Raw genomic sequence first — 26,156 nt, forward strand, 5'->3', positions numbered from 1 at the left:
TTACAGTAATGTATTCTTTTCTAATATCTACTTCTGTTTGTCATAGTAACTAAGTTAATTATGGAGTGTAGGGAGATTTTCTTTTTTTTTGAGCTTTCTATTTGCACATACAGGCATTCAGTTATCTAGGTGCAAAACTACATTAAAGACTATAAAACTAACATGGTAGGCGGTGTATAGGCATAATAGTCCCGAATAAACTTAGAAATTTTGCAGTTTGAGTAGTAATTAAAATATAAAACGTAGTGCAAATTGATGTCCTAGTGCCAGATAATACAAAAAAAAAAAAAGAAAACAGTAGGTCTAATAATGTTTTTATTCATAAATCAGCATTAAAGTCTGTACTAGTATGTCCCATTGCAATTTAAAAATTATTTTATTAATTGTTGTTACATTTAGTGCATTTAATTTTTATTTAGTATATTCTTTAAAAAAAATTAATTCTCATTTGAGGCCATTATTTGCAAAACTTGCTTTTTGCTCATAAGCCTTTTTTTGGGAAATCGAAAAAAACGATTAAAGGCCCTGTAGTATTTTTCTCGCAATTGAAAGGTTTTTATAATTGTTACTTATGACTTTTAGAAATGTAATTTAGGAGATTTCAGCCTAACATAATTGCAAAGTTTTAAAAAACCAGGGTTTTTTATTGCAAATAACCATTTTTGAAAATACATAGGTACCTTAAATTAAAAAAAAAATAGTAATTAGTTCAATAAAGTAAGTTATTTTGTCATAGAAATAAAACATTGAAATTCGTTATGATATGGATGAATTCGTCATGATACTTAAAAAACATATAAAGAAAAAAACAGAAAAAAAAAATCCTAACCATCAACGGTTTCTTCTGGTGAGGCAGAATCTTTTTTTAAGTGTTTTTTATAAAACGTTAGTTCCGGAAGGCTTCTCCAATTTTCTCCGTAGTGTTTAAGTTTAAGTTCTTTTCCCAGTGGTAATTTCAGAGGAGCCATTGAAGAAAGGCTAAAATTTTTTTACAAACACTTTTAGCTTTTCCAATAGCATTGTTGTAATTGGGCTCACCTCGGATCAGAACATTTTTATCTTTTTTTACAAAAATAAACCGCTTTGCCTTATTAAATTGAAAGTGCCATGAACTAGGCAGCTTAATAACACATTTTGCTTGTGTTCTCCAATCAAAGACATCCCAATCGATACCGATTTTCCGTATAGTGGAATGCTTTCTAATTAAATCATCGTAGTCACTAATTTTGACGATAACAGGCATTTTTTTAATATCTTTTTCTATAAGGCCGAAGATGCGATCAGGCGGAATAAAGGAATGGCAGACGATCGGAAAAATCAGTTCAATTTGTTTAATATGTTTCGGCGCTTCTTCTAGAAGCCAATAAGCCAACATTGCCATCATATTCGTGTTTTTGTTTTGTCCGCCGTAACCATCAGCGAACAGACGAACTGATTCTATACTGGGATCAAAATTATTAAGAGCATGTTGCAATGCTGATGCAATTGTATTAGAATCTTTGCGGGAATCAATTTATGTCCACAAGTAAGAAAACACATTGCTTGGCCTTAATTTATCTTTAGAAGTTCCAGCGACAATGGTAAAATTATTATAGTTGATTTGCTGGTTAAAATATGCTGCTTGATCAGGTAGTCTTGGCAGTGCCAAGTTTTTCTGGCAGTCAAATGAAAAGTAAGTTGTGTTGGGTTCAGGATTTTTAAGCAGTTTAAAAAAAAGCCTTTGCCTTTGCGATATGAACATGATGCTGAGTGACTAAGTTTTGTCGAACATCTAAAGAAGTTGCTACTTTTAGCTGCTCCTTTGTTCTTAAGCAAGTAGAACAACAGTCAGTTAGCGAAGTTCCAAAAGCGATATTGTACTTAGCATTCACATACTTTCGAAAATAAGAAATTTTTACATGCATAGGCTGTGGAACTTTCGGACGATAATGGTTGAAAAGTTTCTTAAAATTTAAGTCACATGGCAAGTAAATCCTCACACTCTTGTTTCTACAGTAATAAGTCTCGGTACATGTAATGGATTCTATAAATTGTTTGATGCAGTTTCGTTTTCCATTTTTTGGACCCACTCTATCACCACCCCTACGTTCCCTTGGTATCTCTCCTGTTACAACAAAATTTCTTACAATTCTTTGTATGCGGTCCTTGCTTAAATTTGTAATTCCTAGAAATGACTTGGCACAAACTCTAATAATCTCTCCTTTACTCAGACGAACGTGGTATTTTATTGACACTGCAGCATGATTAGATTTCCCCCTTTTTGGTTTTTCTCCCTGACAACACACTAATATCAAAAGATCTTGGCTAATTTTGTTTTTTGACTGGTAAAGAATAAAGATAGGCATGAAAATCTTTAATTTGCTTCATTGTGAGTGTGGAACAATAATATGGCAATCCGGGTCGTCCATTATGTCCACAAATTGGAAAAGCCGGAAGAGCTTTTGGTGTATTTCTGTAACAATATAAATTGACAAAAATTACACAATAGCTGCACACATAAAACATAATATCGATACAACTCTTGACTCACGGCTAGTAAACTTTTTATTAGCCCTTCTTCATAAGTTTAAGATGAAGTACTTACCTAGCAAGTTTAGCAACATTCCTTTTATGCGTTTCTGGCTGAAGAAGTTTTTTGCGTCCTTTTTCCTGTGGACTAGGTTTAACAGACATAACATTTTCACCAACTAACTCCATATTAATAAAAAAAAACTTTTTCTTATTCGCCAAGAAAACACCTGTGTAGTTGCTTAAATTAAAAATACTTAAATGCCGTTCCGAAAAAAGTTTTTGTAAACAACCCTTCAACAGCTGCTACCGCGTGTTAATCACGTGATTGAACAAGTTAATTTCATTGGTGTCAGAACAAGGAGCGAGCTAAAAAGAGACTTTTGAAAAATTCTGATCTTATCATTTGATTCCCCTTCAAAATTTAAATAAATTTCCATGATTTTGTCGATTATCAAGTTTTGCAAATAATGGCCTCATTTATTGTCTTAACAGCTTTAGCATTAGTCTGTGTATGTCTGTTACTGCAATGTCCTTGTATTTTATTGTTTTATTAGATTATATTATAATATATTATATGACATACTAATCATTACCTTAGCTTTTAAGTTAGTTAAGGATGCTTACATTTAATTTCTTGAATATTGACCTATGTAAGTATTTTTTTGGCAATGGAAGCATTAATAAACAATAAATAAATAATGTTGACTTCGGTAGAGTTAGCCGTAAAACTGTCTTGATTTGATTGCTTACTGATTTCGACCTTTTTTATTTTACTTCGTTATCACCTACGATCGTCAAAAATAACTAAATAATATCTATTTTATACTTTTCCACTGTATTTAATAAAATGTCATTTTAAGGTTCTCACAGGCCCAACCGATGATGACCCAAACATACATTCGAAGCCACTCAACTCAAAAGAGTGCCAAAAAATCACTTTTAGAGGCAGCGATAAGCTTAATACCAACCTGGGGTCGCTTCGACTAAAGGCCTTTATTAATACAGACAATACATACTCTTTAAGCATATCTTTTGCGGATATCAAATGGAAAAGTGAGTTTTCCAGTGCCTATAAACAAACTGCTCGATAACTTTTTATATTACTCTTAGGGGCATACCTTTGGCTGTCTCAAGACCCAAACGAAGACTCTAGCATCTGTAGATCCTACTCCATTGACAATCCCGGGCAATCTAATAGTTTTACAACATGTTTTAACTTGGAGTCATCCAATACCACTGAATCAAATTACATTTTGGATTTCTGGGCAGAGCTAAATGCAGATAGTTTTTATAAAACCCTTGTGTTCAGACTACCTGCAATTGAAACTTTTGGTAAGTAACTGTTGTTATTTCAATATGTAAGGTCAAAATAATATAAATAGTATTTATCGGGCTCAACGATTTTTCTTTTTGTTACTGTAATATTTTTTTGCTGAGCTTAGGATTCTGTATTTTTATCCTCTGGTTGGTGGCCTTCTATCAATAGTATTTATTAAGCAAATATGTGTCGCCCTTAAAAGTATATTTCGTTTAATGTAGTAGTCTCGCGGAGCCCATTGTATATATAATCATTATTATATTTTCTAATTTAATCTTTTCTTGAATAAATAACTTTATTAAACTATTTTTATTGTCTTGTCATTGCATTCTGAATCCTGCTGATTCTAACAGGTTATGGGCTCAGAAGCGCAAGACACTTTATTTTTTTAAAGTTATTTTACGTTTTGAGTCGTGTCGTCGTCGTAAAAAAAATATAATGATGAGTAACGAAAGCACGATAACCGGTCGGTTCGTCGATTGATAAACTTAAAGGACGTGAACATTATTCGGTATGGAATTTTAAATGTTTTCAATTGGAATTGTATTACCGAACAATGGGCTGCAGATGTTGAAAGTGCTATTAGTTATATGGGTTAAATAAAATTTAAATAGGGTCGTTACGCTAGTTTGCCGACCATACCCGGTTCTCGACCACTTTTACGTTTAGTCTTTAATAAATAATACCCTAATTCCCATTCAAAAGTACAAAATATAACTAACTAGTTTGTACTAAAATATAACAAACTTTGGTGAGAGTCGAAGCGTGTGGCGCAAAAAAATTCAGTATGTCACTAGCCGTCCAGTGAGCAGTAGTTTTAGTCATGTGTGTAGAAAATTTGTTAGTGTGGCCGCCTCAGAAAATAATAAGTAACGTCCTTTTGGATCATTAAAGCATCATCCAAATATTTTAATATTCTAGTAGTTTTATATTATATATATTTATATATTTTAATTATATAGTATTATATTAATTTCTGAATGTATTTTATTGGGAAAATATGGTTTAAAATATGTTTTTGTACATAATATATGATGGTCGAGAACTAGCTTTTAAGAGACTTATTAACAATTTAGCCTATATAATTTGTTAAGAGTTAAATTGTTTTTTCGTTTTGAACAGTTGACTAAAAATGTTATAATTAATTTATTTTTTAGTTTACGACCATTTTTGTTTTATTCAAACATTGCAGAATTATTATATTATATATCTGGTCGAGAAACTAGGCAAAGCTAATCTAGTTTCCGTCCAGCATGGCTTTGGATGGTCGACGAACTAAATTAATGATATCCAATCCTCGACCAACATGTATTTCTTATGGCCAATTTTGGACGCATATCTAATACGTTTTTATGTGGCAAATAGCGACCTATCGGTTTCCCGTCCATGAACATTAGCGCTAATTTCAAACTGTTTTTTTTACAGTGGCACTTAAGAAAAATAAAAACCACAATCAAAACCCTAAAAAAGACAAGAAAAAAACAAATACCAAAAGCCCAATAATTACTAAAGTGGCGAAAAAAAGGACCATCAAATATGCATTAGAAGATTTACAAAATGCATTATTGGCCCTAAGATCAAAAGAAATGAAAATTAAGGAGGCAAGCAGAATTTACAAAGTTCTTAAAACCACCCTCCTTGATAGAATAACTAGACGAGTTTCTGATCCAATAAAAAAACCTGGTCCAGCACAATTACTAACAGTTGAGGGAGAAACCAAGATTAGGAACTGGATCATTGATATAGCTAAATGTGGATTTCCCGTTACAAAACAGCTACTTATAGACACTGTGTCCAAAATAGCAGCGGACACAGGTCAAGAAGTGTTTCACCAAAATAATATTCCAGGACAAACTTGGTATAAAGCCTTTTCAGCCAGACATCCAGACATATCCATTAGGCAAGCCGAAAATTTAAACAAAGCCCGAGCAGTAGTCACAGAAGAAAACATTCGAAAATGGTTTGAAGAATTAAAAAATTATCTCTCAGAAAAAGGCGAACTGGAAGTTCTTGAAGATCCAAGTAGGATATTTAATGGAGATGAGTCTGGCTTCTCCCTCTGTCCTAAAAGTAGCAAAGTCTTAGGTTCTAAAGGTTACAAAAATTTGTATATAGTAAATTTAGGAAATGAAAAAGAAAACATTACTGTCCTAATAACTTTTAATGCTGATGGAAAAATTGCTCCTCCTGTTGTGTTGTTTCCATACGTAAGGCCCCCTAAAGCTGTCGCAGAAAGCATGCCTCTAGGTAGGGCTGGGTTTTAGGCAAAAGTGAATAAGGATGGATGACCTCAGAAGTGTTTTTTGAATACGTGGCGAATAAATTCAATAGGTGGCTTATTGACAACGATATCCAGAAACCCGTTCTTTATTTAGTGAATGGCCACTTGTCCCATATGTCTTTACCTTTAAGTAATTGGTGTGAATACAATAAAATAACAAAAATAACAAAAACAAACTTCTGCAGTATTTTCCATAAAATTTTATCAACACCGGATGTGTATAAAACGAACATTAAAAATGGATTCCGTAAATGTGGCCTATATCCATTTGATCCTGATGCAGTGGATTATACAAAATGCGTTAAGAACAATGTAGAAAATTTAAATAAAAAAACTAGTAGAAGGTCTTCTGACCATATAAATCAGAAGGATATAAGATCTGCAAAAAAGTGATCGACAAAATTAAAACTGAACTCGAATCGTATGGCGTAAGTGTAGAAGTTATTTTAAATGAAATATCTTTACTCGAAAAAAATATATCATCACCAACAAAGAGGAAAAGTGAGAGTGAAAAATTGGGAAAAGAAGACTTGATGCAAAAACCTAATCCAACTGTTGATGAATATTTGCAGGCAGATTTTGTAGTAGACCAACCGTCAACTTCTACAGCTTATAATTCTGAGCTATCCACAAGAGATTGTAGTCTTCTGGATCCTGCCAAAATTCTTGATGCTCAAATAATGTTTTGTGATAATCGGTAGCTTCCTGCTCAGTCTTTAACTAGTCAAAACTCTGTGCCTTCTGATATAATCAATGCTGAAATCGATATTTTGAGTGAAGAAAATACCATTTGAAGGAATTGACTCATTAAATGATAAGGCATTAACTATTCCTGATCTAAATCTTCCCAGCTGGTGTAATGACACCTTTATGAATGGCATCAATAATACTACCATAGATTTACCTCCTAAAGAGTCTGGTGAAAAAAACGAGAAAAACATAAGAGTATTATTGCCTTTAAAGCGTACAGAAATTAAATCCAACCAAGAACCAAAAAGTGCTACACTTACACTAGTGTTATCACAGGACATATTTGATTTTTGATTTAAGATTTCCAAAACCAGTTAAAAGAAGCAAAAATACTAACAGAAATAAAGGAGAAAAAACTCCCAGTGCAATTTCCTCAGACAAATGGAGAGAACATTATAAGAAAAAAAAAGATGATTCTGATAAAAGACAACGAGAAGTAGCTGAAAGAAAAGAAAGACAATGGGATACAAAGGAAAATAAAGTATCAACAAATAAAGCTCCAAAAAAAATGTGCAAAAGAAAAAACATTACGCCAAAATTATCAGATACGCCCTCGGATAAACCTAAAATTCCATGTGGATTATGTGCAATAAGATTGAATAGTGATACAGAGGATGAAGACAAAAATAATATTGGCTGTGACTTTTGTGATAAATGGTATCACAAAAAGTGTACCGAATTAAAAGATACAGCGTATGAAATAGCTGCAGCTAGAGAGTACAAATGTAGTGAATGTGAGTAAGGCTAGTGAACGTAGATATTAAAACCTTTTGTTTTTAATTTTAGTTTAATCAAGAATTCTCTTTTCGTTCCTTTTTTATTATTTATTTGCTCCAACCTATATGTTTAGTTTGTTTTAACCTTTTATAAGTAGGTACAACTATAATAAGCTTTTAAGCAATAAGGCTGATTTGTTTTTACATTTAAATGTATGTACATTGTAAGTTTTAAAGCAATGAAAACAAATAATAACCAAAATACCTCTTGGTTGGTAGTTAAAGAAGAATTTCTATTTTTTTTATATGTGCGTACCTGGGTGTAGGTTTTGAGTTTTTTAAACAAAGAAAAAGAATTTTTATTTTTTTTTTAATATATATGTTTTATGTTTAATGATAAAAACAAGATTTTTTAATCTCCTTTTTTATTTTCTTTTAATATCAGGAAAACTTTTTAAATTATTGGGTAAGTTACTGTTGATTCTATAAGGTCTGTTATAATTCCTGTATAAAAAGGTGGTCGGAAATTAACACAAAATTGGTCGAAAATTGCGGCGGGTGGTCGAGAACTAGCGAAATTGGACTTTTTCCATGTTTTGCCCAAAATGTTGCATTTAAATAGGTATAAACTGTAAAAAACGTACAAATAATAAATTTCAAATAATCAGGCTATTAGAAAAGGTAGACTTTGTCGCCATAGATCCCTTAGTTATGTTTTTACAAGGGCTTGAAGTTGAATTTTCGGTTAGTTAGTCGATAACTAGCACAATGATTAACTTATGATTAACTATTTTGATTAACTTTTATTACTGTAAGTGAGAAACACTTAGAAGGTACCAATAGAAGATACTGATGCCTAATCAGCTTCTTTTATAAAAACAACTTTCGGTTCTTCTTCGATGTCACATAAATAAAAATTATGTCTGGCGACTTAACAGTTATGTATTGTACAAAGATTATTAGGAAATTGATTTTTGTTTATATTCCAACAAGTGCGACAAAAATTCGACGTGAGGAGAAAGCTTTGTCCAAAATAATTCTTTCCCTTGACAAGTCAACGTTTTCGCATGTAATCCATGCTAAAGATGCATGGAGTGCACTTGAAAAAGCGTTTAAGGATAAAGGCTTGCATAGAAGACTAAGACTACTAAGAAGTTTGTGCTCAATAAAATTGGAAAACTTTAGTACCATGGAAGAGTATGTCAATGAAGTTATGGCCCTTTCTCAGCAATTTATATCCATTGGTAAACCTCTAGATGATAAATTTCTAGGAGTTATAATGTTGCAGGGACTGACTGAAGAATATGAGCCGATGGTTATGACCCTTGAAAACTCGGGTGTTGATATAACGTTGGAAATCCTCAAATCCTAGCAAAAAAAGGGATAATCGGGGAGGAAAAAGTGTTTTATTTGCTGCTGCTCTGGGTGTTATGAAAGGATCGGCATGATATGTTGACAGTGGTGCGTTCTTTCATATAACAGGAAATCGTAGTTTGCTGAAAGACATATTGATTTGCACTCATGACAGGAAATTATAGTTGCAAATGACTCTAAACTTTGTATCAATGGAACCGGCAACAGTGTTGTGAAACTAGGGGTATATGGCAGGGAAGTGGACATTGTAGAAGTAAAGTATGTTCCAGATCTTTCTGTTAATCTTTTATCTCTCAACTCTATTGTTTCAAAAGGATACTTTGTTTATTTTGACCTCAAGGGGTGCAAAATTGTTGATCAGGAAAGTGAAGAACCGGTGGCTACGGCAACAAATGTTGATGGCATATATAAACTCGATGTAGTTCCAGATTATGTCAACGTGGCAAGTATCTCAAATACACAGATGCTGTGGCATAGAAGATTAGGACATCTTAGCCATTATAGCATGAAACTGCTACAAAATGGGTTGGCAGCAGGTATTTCTTGTTTAGAAAAACAGGTTCCGGAATACTGTGAAAGTTGTCTTAAAGGTAAACAAGCAAGAAAACCGTTTCCCTATTAAAAAGACAAAGGGGTTGTGTCATATAAATTGGACCTTATTCATTCGGATCTTATAGGACCTATGGAAGTTGAATCTTTTGGTGGTAAAAAATATATATTTACCTTAATGGATGATGAATTCTAAGGACAATGGATGAGGTTCCTGAAAAATTCAAGGAGTTTTGCTGTATGGTGGAAAATCAAGTAGAACGAAAAATTACTTTAAGAACGGATAATGGCGGTGAATACTGTAACGAATAATTACAAAAATTCTAGCGTGATCGTGGGATTAGGCATGAACTGATAGTGCCGTACAATCGCTCCATACTTGAAAAAGTTTGTTCTATGCTGATTGATTCTAAAAGTTCTAAAGTTAAGCTTAAGAGTCTTTGTTTATGTTTATAAGACCTTTTATATTGAGGGGGGATGTTGCTATTTCAATATGTAAGGTCAAAATAACATAAATAGTATTTATCAGGCTCTGTAATATTGTAATATTTTTTTTGCTGAGCTTAGGATTCTGTATTTTTATCCTTTGGTTTGTGGCTTTCTATCAATAGTGTTTATTAAGCAAATATGTGTCGCGTTTAAAAGTATATTTTGTTTAAAGTAGTAGTCTCGCGGAGCTCATTGTATAATCATTATTATATTTTCTAATTTAATATTTTCTTGAATAAATAACTTTATTAAACTATTTTTTTGTCTTATCATTGCATTCTGAATCCTGCTAATTCTAACAGTAACGTTTTAGTTTATTGAGGTCCTAAATAAATTGATTTTCTAGGCAATCAACTGTCCCTACCTCAAAGATCAATCTTCTCCAGTATAGACTCTACTAGCAACTATGAAATAGTGCAAAAAATCCAAACTTTACCTTCCACCTATAATGTGACGTACTATAAAGTGGAGGTGTTCAAAGAAAAAGACAATAAAGAGATTTTACTGGACGTACGAATGTTAAAACCCCAAGACGGTGACGAGTTGGCTTTCGAGTATATCACTTACAATGAGGAGGGTTACTACTATTTTAAAGTGAGTGCCATCAGTGAGTCTTGCGGTGAGGATCAGTGTCTCAAGAGTATCACACCAAGAATATACATAAGTAAGTAGTTTTACTAACCGTTTACTTAGATTAGTGGGTCATTATTTGATTTTTAGAAAGGAAATACCCCCCATTGGTTATAGGAATAGTCGGGGCAAGTTTTCTTATCCCTTGTGTGCTTTTTGTGCTTCACTTGCGCAGCAGACATAAACAGAAAGAAGGTGAGCTGATCTTAAATAAAAATGTGGTTTTTATGGAATATTTTTAGAAGAAAAATCTGAACAAAAAGACTTGGTTTATCTAGTCTACAGCCAGACCCCGGAAAAGCATTATGCCATAGTAAAAACCTTAGAAAAGGCTCTAAAAACTTTGGGAGAAGTGCAAATAAGCCCAAAAGTAACCGAGGCCAGCCATATATTGTACATATGCGGTACGCACATCTTCGAACCAGACCCTATTACCCACAAATATCTCGTTATAGAAGCCAACAAAGCGATATCCAAGGTGGAAATCCTCATCATACAATTTCCATACTCCACAAAGGAAATCCCTCCGTATTTAAGGCGGTGCCTACGGTTTAACCTGATGGAGGACTTCAGCAAGTTTATCCATTTGTTCAACTGTGAGGCCCAACTGGAAAATAACCTGCAGTATGAAGAGTTAAAAGGCAAAGTGCAGGAGGCCCAACTAAGAAACGAACCCAAGAAGATTATTCTTAATATGCCGATTATTATTGTTACCGAGCAGTCTGATAGCGATAGTGAGGCCAGGGAGGCCGATGGTTTGTTGTAAGTGAGTTATAGTTTTTTTGTGGGATTCACTCTGTTTAATGTTAGGAGGCCTTTTTGGCTATAATTCTTTGAGATAGGGCCTAGAAGAGCTTGTTTTACCTATACCGATGTGCTAAGACAAGAGGTCGTACCTGATTTTATTAAGGTTTTGAGATATTTAAACATTTAAAATATAATTGAAAATATTATTTTATATTACTGTTACAGTAATAATAAATATAACATTTAAAAGAATTATATTAACTTCGATAGATGCAACTTTTGGATTTAGTAATAATAGTATAATATGTGATTGAAATAGGACAAGTAAACGATTATTAATCATTTATTCAGTATGAAGGGTGGATGTCTTATCATGTTCCCATCATCCAAGGGGGACACAACAAGACTGATTGTGTCTAATTACTCGAAGGACCAAATCAATATGATAAAAAAATAAAACAACACTTGTACAACATAATATGTACACATTTAATAAACAAATTTTACTTTTAGTTTTCATGCCTTAACTGAGCCTGATATTGCTGAAGAAAAAGAAGTTGTACATTGTATATAATGACTAAAATCAGTGTATATAGCATATATATATATAAAGGCCGCCATTTTGCTTCCATTCCATAACTTGGGTTAAGCGAATTAATACGTTTAAGTATTTAGGGCACAGAGAACTTCAACACAAACCAATTGATATGAGACAGTACAGAGAGACAGAGCTATATCATTAATTAAAGCAACTTTTTACATTTCAATTTTTCTTACAAGGGCCATTTTTTAAATTGGCACGTTGTAAACGCAGAGAGACCAGGCGGCGCAACTTTCGTTCAACAACAACTACATACTATGACATACTACAATTTTCTTTCTCCCACCATCCTCAGATGCGCTGTCGGCTCGGTAATCTATTTTTAGAGTTTAGAGCGGTGTTACAAGTTTTGTTTAAAATTTAGGTTTTTTTGCAGAAAGGAAATTAGTAAAGTGGTGTTGTTGTGAGTATTCACAACGCAGTACACAAAGTAATAACTAGACTTGGACAAGATTTATATCTGTCTACCACATAGGCGCCGGGAGGGGGTACTTGCACCCCCCTGGACTTCAAGAGAATGTCAATTATTATTTGTTTGAGTTTGCAATAAGAGGTAACACAAGCAAAAATTAAAATTTTATTTAAACACAAAAACGATAGCCTATAATTGTTTAATCTAGTCTTTAAATAAGAATCTAAGGCGCCTAGTTTGTTCTCCAAAGACCTTGTCAACAAACCCAATGTCTTCCTCTATCCTCTTTCGATGAACGCTCATCAAGCAAAGGCCGCTTAGTCTCGCGTCTCCCATCGTTGATCTATTCCACATTTTAACCCGCCGTAATGTGCTAAATTAACGTTCAATGCTGCAAGTTGTCGCTAGAAGAGTTAGGCCAATCTTAATTGAGGCGGTTAGATGCAAAGGGGTGTAAGTACACATTTATACATTTTGAGAAAAACTTGTTCAAAGTTTAAGCTCTGTAAAAAAATCACGGCGATTTAAATAGAATCAACCAATTTTTTTTTAACTTTCTAATGTATGTAAAGATTATTTGCATATATTTTAATGCATTTAAGTTGGTAATTTGATGAATACAGGGCTTAAAGTAAAGCTGTGTATCACTTACATCCCTTTGCGTCTAAGAGTGGAATTTTGTTTTTATTTAACACTATTTTTAAATATTACATTATAATCTGCTTTATTTCTTTACCTATGATTGCTAAAATGAATGCAAGACATTTTGTAAAGGAGGATCGTAAATTATTATAAAATAGTAAAATAACAGACTGATGAAATCGAAAGTTTATTGACAAAAAGTCAATGAATACAAAAGTTACAAAACTAAACATTTTTAAAAGTTTTAATGTAGATCACAACACTCGCTCCTTCTATTCATCATCGGATTCCCATTCAGCTGAAACATTTTCAGAATTTTCTGTAACTGTGTATCTTTGGCTAGTGGTGGCCTCGCTTCTTTCTTCTCCATTTTCGTTTGTTGCTGAGGCTACAGTTTTTATCGCGGTTCCTTGGTGTTTTAGTGATGAATAAAAGTTATGGTATATAGAGGGAATAAACTGAAGGAGTTGCTGAAGATTCTCGTATTTTGCGGTTTTTATAGATGGTGGCTCAGGATGCAACAACTTAAGCTCAAATTGGATATTTCGAGGACCCTCTTTCTGTTTTCTAAGGTCAAAATACTCAAAATCCATGTCCTCATTCAAACTGTTTTTGTATTGAAGTATGTGGGGTTTATCTTTTTCCAGTCGGAACCACTGAATACTACGTATTCCTGGAATACTGTCTTTCATCTCTTTTTTCATTTCTTCAACTGACACAAAATCTTCATTTCTCATTCGTACAACAGTGAACTTTCGACTTGCTTGAGCTACTACTTTGTTCCAATCATCGGGGACAAAAATATATTGGTTTTTTTTCTTTGACTTTTCGATTAGTCCAAAATCTTGGTCGCACTCCATATAGGAGTGACCAGAAACTAAAAATTTATGGTCAACTCTACAAACTGATGTTGTCTGAACAATATGTCTCCAGAATTTTATGATGTTGTGATTTTTATTTTGACCCGCTGCATTATCGCTAAATGCGATGATATGTTCTATTGAACTTGGAAGTTGCTGAACATATTTCAATAGACATGATCCAATTTCTTGGGATCCCCTAGACGCTTCACCCTCGTGGCACATAAACATTGATGCCTGATCATATGCAAGATTATGTACCGCAAAATTGTAAGTCCACAGTTGCCTGAGATAGTACACCTTACTACAGGTTAATACAGGCGTAGGCAGAGTCTTTTCAAGATCAAAACATATTGCATTTACAGTATTAGGATTATCGTTAGCAAGTTTCTTAGCATCATTTTTAGCTGATCTAGCCTTTTCAGCTTTTCGTAAGTGAATCTCTTTCTGAACTTTACTATCATTCACAACCTCAGGATTAATGTCATTACTGATTTTATTTTCAAGTGTATCGCATATTGTACATGTATCAGTATAGGGCAGTTTGAAACGCAGATTAAATTTCGTTGTAAAAATATATCTATAGAAGCTCTCTTTAACAGGGTTTTGAATGTTATTGTGTTATTGTGAATGCTTAGTTCGCCTGATAAATACTTCATATTTGGATTTTTTACACGTGAATAATGGCTCGAGTACCTTGGAAATGATCCAATGTGCCCCATTATTCCTGCAATATCATTGTCCTGAATCTTATGGAGTATGTTTACCACGTTGGTCGATTGGTGCTACCCCTGTCAGCTTTCTCTTTTTTTAAACGTTATCGTATCGTTTCTGGCTCATATTTAGAGTTTTCAACAAAAAGAGTTTAGACACTCTTTTTCCCTTTAATAATATTTTAACGCTCACTTGTTTACGTGGCTCAACAGTTACTTTTTTAGGTGCATGTGTTTCCATACATGCGGTAAGGAATGCCGTTTGTAGATTCCATGACTCCAAATTCCAATAGTCATCAAAGATTTGTTGGCGATCTTCATTTGAAAAACTTTTACACTCGTATCGACATTGATGATCTGCCAGATTTTGAACGGCTTTTGCTGGCTTTAGCAATTTTCTATGGCCGATAAATTCACCACCACTATTCCTGGCATTCTTCGCTTTATTCCGTGCCCAAGATGACTCGTTTCTGATCTGTTTCCTGCTACGCGTTGACTGGTTGTTGTCTGTGTCACCTTCATTCGACTCTCCTTCAGTAGTCGATGTAGATGCCTCTTGGGTGGTAATCGCGATCTAGATCGCTATCATCGACAGGTTCTGGAACAAAAAAAAGAACTCTCAATGTACAAAGAATAATAATTCTCACCAGCATCAAAATTCTACAACGAAAGTAAAACTGTACTCCATAACCTAAAAACTATACTAAACATGTATTTTTAACTTGATTTCATCGTACTTACCATCTAACTCAAAATCCGTCATATTTAAACCAAGTAATTAACTGATATATTCTGTAAACAGTTATTATTCGAAAAACAACAATAATACTGCTTAGAAAACTGTCACAAATACGCAGAACCACACGCACGCATGTAAACAAAAAACGTAATTTGTTGTGTCATTTGGAGGCAAAGGGATATAAGTGCACATATATCCCATTGCCTCCAAGTAAATTGATGTTATGGCTAAGTACTTTTTGTTTCTGCAGATAGATATCTCCACTAGAAAAGAATTCACATATATCCCTTTGCCACCAAATAATATTATGCTTTAATAATGTAATGGTGTACAGAACCCGATTTTTGTAAAAAGTCACTTACACCCCTTTGCATCTGACTGCCTCGTATAGAATAGCGAGTAACAAAAAAAAATTGTTATACTAATGCATAAAAACAAAGTATATTTCAATATATCTCAACAATCACTATAAAAATAAATCTATATAAAAACTATAGTATTTATGTAACTGACAAAATAATAATATTGTTTATTTCCTCAATACATAGCACATATACATAGATAGAGTTCTCCAACTGAAGAAAAGTCATATTCACAGTGCAAAAAAGAAAAAATACAAATATCATTAAAACACCTTAAATATACATATATCTTACATACATATAAATTATTCAAAGTTCCAATTTACAAATACAACTAATTGTCTAGTTCCAGAAAATTGTCCACCTATACAAACGCCAAGTAAGAGTTACAGACGATATACCCAAGCGTCATTTACAAATCACCAAAAACTAGGCAATCCGCTATACTCACAATTGACAATGTTATTTAAAATCACTCATATCAAGTGATCCTGATTTTAGAATTCCAATTCCAAGGTCGTGCTTTACACTAACATGTAACAACCAAGGTTGCCAAACTTAATATTAAAGGCGTGTATACATATATCATGACTATATAATAAAGGGTGTCCCAATAAGAGCGCACGTTTTAATTGGTAAATAAAAGTCATAATTTATTTTAAACTGAGTGTTATTTATATTTTAATGTAAAGCTAATACACTGCAATTAGACGTGAAAAATAATATCTGGCAAATGGCCGCCTGTACTTTCGTGACCGACTCTTATTCGTTTTGAGAAATTTTCAATTACATTTTCACATAATTGCGGCCCAATTTCGCTAATAATACGTCTAATTTCGTTTTTCCACTGTGGAATTGTTGTTGGATTATTAGCGTATACGAGGGATTTTAGAAAAACCCTAAAGAAAAAAGTCACAAGGCGTTAAATCGCATGATCTTGCGGGCCAGTTCTGGTCTCCATTCCGTGAAATGACACGACTGGGAAACTTTCTTTGCAACAATTGAATTGCTTCACGTGTAGTGTGACATGTCGCACCATCCTGTTGGTACCACATACCGCCCGTATCCATACCATCCAATTGAGGCCATAAAAACTCAGTGAGTATATTACGATAGCGTTCGCTGTTCACGGTAACTGCATTTTCAGCCTCGTCCTCGAAGAAGTACGGTCCAATTACTCCACCTGTCCAAAGTCCGCACCAAACAGTGACTCTTAATGGATGCATTTTCTTCTCATGAATGACTCTAGGATTTTCTTCGCCCCAAATTCGGCAATTTTGTTTATTAACAAAGCCATTAAGGTGAAAGTGTGCTTCATTGATAAACAAATTTTTTTTCGAAAAATCGACATCCATTTATTGTTTTTGCAATACCCAAGAAGAAAATGTACGGCGCGTCGCATGGTCCACTGGCTTTAATTCTTGGGTCAATTGAATCTTATAGGCATGTAAATGAAGATCTTTTGTTAGAATTCGGTGGGTGGTGCTCTTTGAAATGTGCAACTGACTGCTGTACACGATGACGGATAGATATTCCCGGATTCTCGCCAACACTTTCATGCACTGCGGCAATATTTTCAACAGAACAGCTACTACGGTGACGCACTGGTGTTTTTACATCCACGACAGAACCATTTTGTTCAAATTTATCAATTAGTCTTTGGACGGTCGTGTGATTTGGTGCATCGTGTCGACCAAAAATGCCCCGCAATTTACGAACTGTTTCCGCAAAACATTCTCCATATTTGTAGTATGTTTTAACAATAATAATTCGTTGTTCGACCGTATATTCCATGGCTACTAATCGCAAACTGTTTACATTATTCTTTTCAGTTTTTTTTTTGACATACTGCGATAAAAAAAGAATGCTGCGCAATTCAAAACGTGCGTTCCTATTGGGACACCCTTTACATTCTGCCTTTTACAAATTAAGTATATTCGGAGCCTCAGGATCAGCTAGAGCTACATTATCATTTATAGATGATGGGCCAAATTTATTTAAAAACGGTCTTAAATCAATGTGATTTCGTCTGTTAATATCTCTTGATTGGTTTTCAATCAAATAAGACTTAGGTAAAGGTTGTTTAATTACTAAATCAAACGAACTTACCTGTAATGAAGTTCGATTGTAATTAATTATATGAAGTGCTCGTCAAGTAAATAAGATAACAACGTAGTCCTAGGATGGTCCCCATACCCATAGAATTCATTATTTAAAGACTTAACTGCAGTTGACGTAATTAACCATAATTAACCATCTTTCAACAGGATTCAAATCACTAAGTGGTTCTATCTGCATATCTGTTGCATCCGGATCTCTATTTTCTTTTTTATTCCGTTCTGCATTGCGTTTTTCCATTTCAATATGTGTAACTTTAACTCCAGAATCTACTTTTTTTTCTTTTTTTCTGGCGTTCCCCTGGACTGGAGAATCAGAAAAGTCACTACTATTTTCATCATAGCTACTTGATGTACTATAGTTATCCGAAGACAGACAGATACTGCAGTGGCACTAATAAAAAGTAATAGATCACTTACCATTAAAATGTATTGGCTCTAAAGGACTAATAGTGTATTCAAAGGAGCTTGAGTGACTTAGATCCAAAAAGTTATTTTTTATTTCATTATTTTGAACTGTTGGTAACGCCTGCGCCATATTGCCATTCCCTTCTAAATAAGGGCAATAAAAAATAAAAGTGCACAAAAATAATGAAAGTGGGTATGTAAAATTCTTACCACTAAAATCACCTGGCGTTCTAAGGCAAGGTATGGTTCTAAAACATCTGCGCTTAATATTTCAGGATCTTTATTCGGCAAAGCAGACAACATTGGGGAATTCATACCAACATTTTCGTTAATTGGGCCTAAAATATATATTAGAATATATTATGTAAAAAGTTTAAAACATACCTAAGAATGGTTTTGTACACGAACAGCAACTAATATCTTTTGAAGCTGAGGTACAATCTCTTTCGAAAGATCCATGCTCAGATATATTTGTAGCGTCATCAATATCGGAATCTAAAAACACTAAATATATAGATATATTGAAACAAAACTTTTTTAATTTTTACCCTCAATTTGCTATGACTCTTATGCCCTTAACTTACAGAGATCCTTATAAATAAAGTAAAAATACTTAGCAATATAATTACTAAATCAAACGAACTTACCTGTAATAAAGTTCGATTGTAATTATATAAGACCTCGTAAAGTAAATAAGATAACAACGTAGATGTTTAAAGATAGTTAATTGTGCAACTGTAGACTAAAAAATAAAAAATCTTTGAAACAAGGATATTAAAACACAAAATATTAAATTAATGTTTGTAAGACAGACATCTACTAGAATACAACTAAAACTAAAATACAAATTGATTTATTTGATTTTTTTTTGAAGGCCCTTGTATTAATATCAGCATTAGGTATTTTACAAAAATTTGCAAAGCTCTTCGAATGCTTATTCCAGCGGGCACCTAAGTCCTTTAAAATCGGTATACGAAGCGATTTTAGCAGATAAAAAAAACGCATATATCTCAAAATTCATATTTTAATCACTTACGATCTGTTGTAGCACGGAAGTATAATAGGTTGGTTATTTTAAATACTCCTAATTGTTTTTTTTTTTAAAGTGGTAGACATGACAGCGTTACTTGTTAAAATGGCGAATAGCATCCTCCAATATGCATTTTATCCATTATATTCCAATGACAAATCCTAAAACCCTAGACCAAATATTTACCTATACTTCCATCATCATTTTAATTGCCTTACCTTTTGACTGTACCCTCTCCCCAAAAAAGTGCATTTCCAAGCAAATGAATAGACTGTATGTGCATTTCGATGTATTAACTTAAATATATAGATAGATATTTTGTGATAAATGTACGTCAATAAATGTTGTATATAAACAATAATTTTTATTTAAATTCCTCCTTACTGGCGGTTGATATAATAATGGGCCTAAATGATTATTTGATCGGAATGAACTTGATCTGATCCGCCACAATCTAGATTTCTCCCTATAAAAGTTTATCAATTTGTAAATCAAGCGCAAACCTTTACCAACTGTTAAGACTGATAAACGCTTAATATGAATAAACTGTTAGTGGCAGCTTTTCTCGGTAAGTACCACCATTTCAAGGGTAAGTGTTGCCTCTTATTTATATGGCAATTGTAGGTGGAGTAATGGCTGTAGATTACTGTACAATTTGCAATTTTGGCACGTGCGAGTTAAACGTTCCTTGTGCGAGTGAAATCGAGGAGCCCGCACAGGGCTGTATGACTGTGTGGATCGATTATGGGGGCGGACGTAAGTAAAATTCACTTGAACTTAAGCAGTTTATAAACACGCGGCTTTTATCTAATTCAATAACTAGTCTATTCAAATTCAAAATTTTCTTATTTGCCCAATATATAATAATAATACGTCACGGTCTCATCAAATCCATGTAATTTTTTCAAAAGCTACATGTGTTTCGCTCCTATCGGAGCATCATCAGGCCTAGACCTACACAGATCACATTACAACTCGTTTACAATCGACAAATTTCATTCCTACCACGCTTTCCGAAAATGATCTTGGAAAAAGAAAAACTTTTTGTCAATTGGCATAAAATCAAGCAGCAGAAAACGAGATTTTTTTTTAATTTGTGCTTTTTACTGATGAATGTACGTTTCACAGAAACGGTTTTGTGAACCGACATAACTTTCACTTTTACGATGAAGAAAATCCGCATCGAGTTTTTGTCAATAATTTTCAACACCGATGGAGCATCAATGTTTGGGGTGGAATAGTACATGATTTTGTTATTGGTCCATATTTTTTTGAAAGTGTAATATGAGAAGTTTTCTTTTACTTGGGCCTAAACAGTTTCTGGCATCGCCTGAAGGCTGCATTGACATGGCCTTTTATTTTTCATGTTTTATTACTATTTTCCGTATATATTATATATTCCATAAAAAATAATTAATTTTGTTTATTATTATTATATTTTATTCCAGAAAATCTTTCTTATGCTTCCTGTTGGGAACCCAGCATAGGAACCTGCGAGGAAATGGTCCAATATGAGAAAAAACTCGGCTATATCGCCGTGTGCTCCTTATGCCACAAGGATAATTGCAATTCAGCGGCGTACCAGAAACCCAAGTAGTTCTGTATATATAGTTATTTATTATAAATATAGTTTTTAAAGAAAAAATTGTTGTTTTGTCCCCATATAGGATAGATCCGGCTTTTTTTTTAATTCTCTGAACTTCATACAGCGTATGACTGGGCAGAATTAATTGTTAACGGATCAATATCGTATCAGTAAAAATGATTTTATCTCTGACAGCTTAACGTATGGATCAAAAATATAGAAAAAAAAAATATTTTAATGCAAAAAAACCCAGACCACCCTATATTTTAATTGTTACGGGCGCGCCCATATAAACGCGCCCACACTGCACTACATAAATTTAATACCAGAGAGAATTCGATCTGATATCGAAAATTGTAACATTGAAAAACCATTAATCATGTTGTACAAACAATTAACTGCTGGTAAATGTTTCCTAAAACATTAGAGGATCCCCTTGGGCAGTCGATTGTCAAAATTGTTTTCTTTTTTTTTTTAATTATTATATACTTCCGGAAATACATATATGTTTTTGTTTTAATATGTAATTAACGTGTATGTGGTAAATAATTTTAAAATAAGATAATCGCGTTATTCGTGGCGCTGTCCTTGTTTTATACAGAAAGTATTAGGATATAATTTGGACGTTTTCACTTGACGTGCAACGTTTCGATGCTGTATTAGGTCATCCTCAGGGTGTTTTCTTATATGATATGAAAAGTATTTTTAGTATTAACAAATAGAATATTCTTTTATGAACAAACTGAATATTCTCTGGATGTATGGGATTTTTTTTTGTTGGACATTAGGGATCGACAAAAAACTTTTGACAACTTCCCAGTCACTTTTCGTCAAAAACCGAAAACCTGCACATAACTTCTTTCGATATCATTCTTGAATGGTATTGGATGGTATGTTCAGCTGTACCGATTTAAAAATCTGCTCAACGATATTTTCAGTTCTTAATTCAGTTTGCTTTTCTTTATTTTATTGATTTACATATGAACATAATCTATCTCGCAATATTATCGCCTCATTTGTGCCGCGCTGATATTGAGGGTGAAAATTTTGTAATATTTGTTATGTGTTATTATTATTATGTGGTAACCCACCCATTTCAAATGTTGCCTCTGACATTTTTCCATCTATTTTTCTTATAAAATTGTGTAACACACAAATTGCCTTAACAATTTTATCAACTTTTTGGGGTGAGCATAGAATAGGTCTCTCTAGAATTTTAAATTTTGACACCATTATACCAAACACACATTCTACACTTCGACGAGCCCGTGATAATCTATAGTTGAAGATTCTTTTCGGGTTTATTAAATTTTTTGACGGATAAGACTAATAATTTTTTACAAAGAGGGAAGGCAGCATCTCCGACAAAATAATAGGGAAAAGTGGATCTTTGGGCAAAGGCTGCGGTGGTGGAAAATAGAGTGTGTTTACCTGGAAGTTTCGTCCAATACTTGAATTCTTAAATACTTCCCCATCACCATTTCTACCGTAGTCGCCAACGTCAATTGCAGTAAAATTGCTATCTGCATCCGCTATAGCCAATCATTGCAATGAAAAATAACTTTTATAATTATAAAAGGCGGATCCCGTCTTGGCTGGACAATGTATTCTAATATGTTTTCGATAAATTCCAAAGTTCGTCGAAGCGTTCGGCTTTTTCAATCCATTGCAATTCACTTGGAAAAGGCATGAATTCCATTTGCAAACCTGACCAAATATTGTCACAAACTTCTTCAACTAGTTGTGCAATTGTAGAGTCTCCTCTCATAAATAAGAAAGATAACTGCTTGAAACTCATTCCGGTTGCCAAGTATCTAAAACAAAATTTAATTTTAGGAGCTGCATGTAAGGAGAAATGGAAAAATTTAAGATCTGCTTATACCCGTCATTTAAGGCAAAAACCACCATCAGGATCATCAAGACACACAAAGAAAAAATATTATTTAGCAGACTATTTGGACTTTCTCCTGCCGTTCACTAAATCTAGGCAACAAAAGGGTAGCATTCCATCTCCCAAAAATATAATTGAAGAAACAAATAATATTTCGACTCAAGAAGAATCTTCGGATATTGAGCCTCCTGAAATACATAAAAAAAATGATCTAAATAGGGATGCATTCGAAGAATCCTCTACTAATGAACCTTTATTAGTCACTGAAAAAAACCCGAAAAAATTACCTTAATAAATATTTATTTAAATCTTTTTTATTTCCACTGAATACAATTTCTTTCAATAAACTAATTCTTGCTTGTGTCAAATAAATGTATGTATTTGAATATTTTTAGTCATTTATTTGAATATATTTTTAATGTTTTTATTTATGACAAATAATTATTTATTTAAACTAAATTAAAAAATAAGAGGAGTTACTCAGTTCATTTTATCAAATAATCGTTTTTTTTTAATTCAAATATATTTATTAAACACAAATAAATAAGTTTAAATACAAATAACTCAATAGGTACTTTTTCAACACTCACTCATTAGAACTACAACAGGAATCTCCCACCCGAAGCGCAATTGTGGGTGCGGACCAGCCGGCCGGCAGTTTGTTTGCTTGATACTGGGAAGAAGATAAGATTTTTGTCAAATCGCAGTTTTTCACCAAATTTACCATTATTTATTCGCTCTTTACGATTCATTTAATGTTTGTTTGTTTGTATATAACCTGTGGATGTGCGCATAACTTGTGGATTGTGTACCTAATTAACAGTTCCTATATATGGAAATGGAAACCTTTTTGGACCAATGTGGCGTGGGTCATTTGTGGCCTATATTTCAGGGTAAGTACTTACATATAACTTTAAAAACTTTTGGTAGGCAATAAAATTTAGTAGGATCTTAAAAAACTTAATTTCACGTTGTTTATTAGCTCATGATTCCTAGTTCTTTTGCCAAATATGGCGTCTTCCACTCCTTTATCTTTTTTTGTGTATAAAGATCATATGTACCGGATCACACCTTTCACATAAAAATGTATTTGATCTAAATAAATGGTATATAAATATTCAGTTACAATAAAAAATTATATTGTCAGAATAAACTACTGTTTATTCTAAAATATAATAGGTTATTTCAACTAAATAAACATTTACTTGGTTTAACTGTTGAAGTACTTGTGTATAATCATAATACAATTATAGTAATTGGTTTTGTTTTAAATATAAAGTAGATTTACACACAACAAGATAAGTTATATTTTGCATCATTTTTTAATTTAATTAAGACACATTGAAAATAATAAGCTAAAACAATGTTATTACCACATAAAAGACTATTCTCTTGAATACATATTTAATTTAAAGAAGGAAACAAAAACCTAAATTTAAAACTGAATAAGGTGATGTGGTCCAAAACTTTTTTTGTTGTATTAGTTCTATATAAGTTTAAAGCATATGTATTTTGTTTTTAAAGAATATTCTATAAAAAGAAACTTATTTCAGAGCATCATATAGACGACCTCGATGTCCTACAGAGCATTAGTGTGGCATTTTGAATCCTAATTTTTTGTTAGACTTGTAACATAGAGTAATTAGTTATAGGAGTCGATAAAAGTGTCGACTCCTTGTTATTATATTTTTCTATATTATAAAGATTAAAAATGTTTATGTTTTATTTTCTTATGGTTTTGGAATCTTGCAAATGTAATGTTAACTGGACTATTTTGCAGTTTAAAAATATTTCATTTTAATAATAAAGAAGTATTATTAACATTATTTATTAGTATTTTTTCTATATACTTACCTTTCCTTATAGTTCAAGGTTTGTAAATTATTATTTTTGGGTACTTTCGTTTAGTACTATTTAATCTTTTTGTAACCCATATTTTATGGTAATTATACATATGTATGTTTTAGCATCAAAATTGTTATCCACACCGGATACTGGATTTAAAAAATATACGGTAACTTTTAGTAGAACCCTGCAGGAATTAAACTTTAGATACGTAACCAAATAACTCATTTATTTATATTAGATAATGAAAATCTGGGTTCAAATAAATTTAAAAAAAAATGTGCACTTAAATGTTTCATCCAAATAACAAAAGTTATTTAAATTAAATCGTCCATTATTTATTGCAAATATTTCTTCTCTCAAACTAACTATTTTTAAGGTAATATAAAATACATTATTTTATTGAATCAAATAAATTATACATTTAAAAAAAATAATATTTAAACCGAATAAATGTACATTTCACTTAAACAACACCTGTAGTATTTTAAATAACACATTTGTTCAAGTCAAATACACATTTATTGGACGACTGTCCATTAAAAAGTAGGTATGTATTTATTTAAATACATACATATTTATTTGATACAAACAATTTAAGTAAAAACGATTCAAATACATTAAAAAAAAATTTCAAATAAATGTTTGTTTGGCCATTATCGAACAAATATTTCTTTAAAATAACTCCACATTTTTTTAGGCCAAATAATTTTTTTTTCAGTGCGCATTAACTCGCAATAAAAGTTCTGCAAAAAAGCGCAAAGAAGTGGACTCTGTAGAGAAATGTGCCATTGATTATTTTACATCGAAAAGCCGAGGCCAATCGGAAAAACCGGAAGATGCTGACTTGCTATTTCTTAAAAGTCTTCTGTCCGATTTACAGCGATTCCCGAAATTTTTTAACTGATCTCTTGATCGAAGGTCCAATTATGTCCAAAAGTACTAAAAACGTCTCTCGTGACATTCTATAAAATGATTGAAATTTTGCTTGATCTTCCATAATTTCTTCACCAGTACAACTTTTAAATATACTGCGATGAAGATTATCTGTACTATATGGATGAACCCAATATTTTCGAGTGTTTTTCTTCTTTCGCCTTCGCAACATTAGTACCGATAATAACGCCACATCTTCATCCGACGACATGACATGATGTATACTACTAAATGTGCGAACTACAAATTTTTGTTTCCTACATTTGTGTTCAACAGAGTTGAAGTGACATGTCGCAGACATGTTCGAAACAAATGTCTTATAAGTATGCGATCGGCCTTAGTTATACGGAGTTATACTTAATACAGCGTCGAGATCGGCTTGAAAACATTAAACAATCAACAATAAAGAACAATTATATCAGAATTTGTGGTATGGAGATTCAGGAGAAAAATAATATTCCTATGAACAATACAAAAACCGATCGATTTTAGTTCGGTTTGTATCTAACCTAAAGAAGAAAAATGTTATGGCCGCAAAGAAACTTCTCAAAGACTCAGGAGTTGCAATTTTTGAAGATCTGACAAGAAGGAAGTACTCGATGCTTGTGGCTGCAAATCTTTTATGATTTATCAATTATTGATTTTTGTTT

The 26,156-nt window shown here is 32.8% G+C and overlaps 1 protein-coding gene and 1 long non-coding RNA gene across 4 annotated transcripts in view; both read left to right on the plus strand.

Moving 5' to 3' along the window:
* LOC126746760 (uncharacterized) overlaps positions 1-23,016 on the plus strand; it is a 31,570-nt gene extending 8,554 nt beyond the window's left edge. The window contains exons 2-7 of one of the 3 annotated variants that reach the window (XM_050455097.1): positions 3,372-3,564; positions 3,622-3,843; positions 10,335-10,652; positions 10,709-10,813; positions 10,897-11,380; positions 20,698-20,838. In XM_050455097.1, coding sequence (XP_050311054.1) covers positions 3,372-3,564; positions 3,622-3,843; positions 10,335-10,652; positions 10,709-10,813; positions 10,897-11,380; positions 20,698-20,764 — 1,389 coding nt within the window. In that variant the 3' untranslated portion in view covers positions 20,765-20,838. Of the gene's footprint in view, positions 1-3,371; positions 3,565-3,621; positions 3,844-10,334; positions 10,653-10,708; positions 10,814-10,860; positions 11,381-20,697; positions 20,839-22,670 lie in introns of those variants that run through there. The other 2 variants (XM_050455096.1, XM_050455099.1) reach the window with 2 other exon arrangements.
* Positions 23,017-23,408: 392 nt separating this feature from the next.
* LOC126747033 (uncharacterized) lies at positions 23,409-24,551 on the plus strand. Its single transcript, XR_007664075.1, has 2 exons — positions 23,409-23,618; positions 24,279-24,551. It is a non-coding gene; the product is annotated as an uncharacterized LOC126747033 (long non-coding RNA).
* Positions 24,552-26,156: the final 1,605 nt, after the last annotated feature.

This window comes from Anthonomus grandis, chromosome 18 (assembly GCF_022605725.1).
Source record: "Anthonomus grandis grandis chromosome 18, icAntGran1.3, whole genome shotgun sequence".
Classification (NCBI taxonomy): domain Eukaryota; kingdom Metazoa; phylum Arthropoda; class Insecta; order Coleoptera; family Curculionidae; genus Anthonomus; species Anthonomus grandis.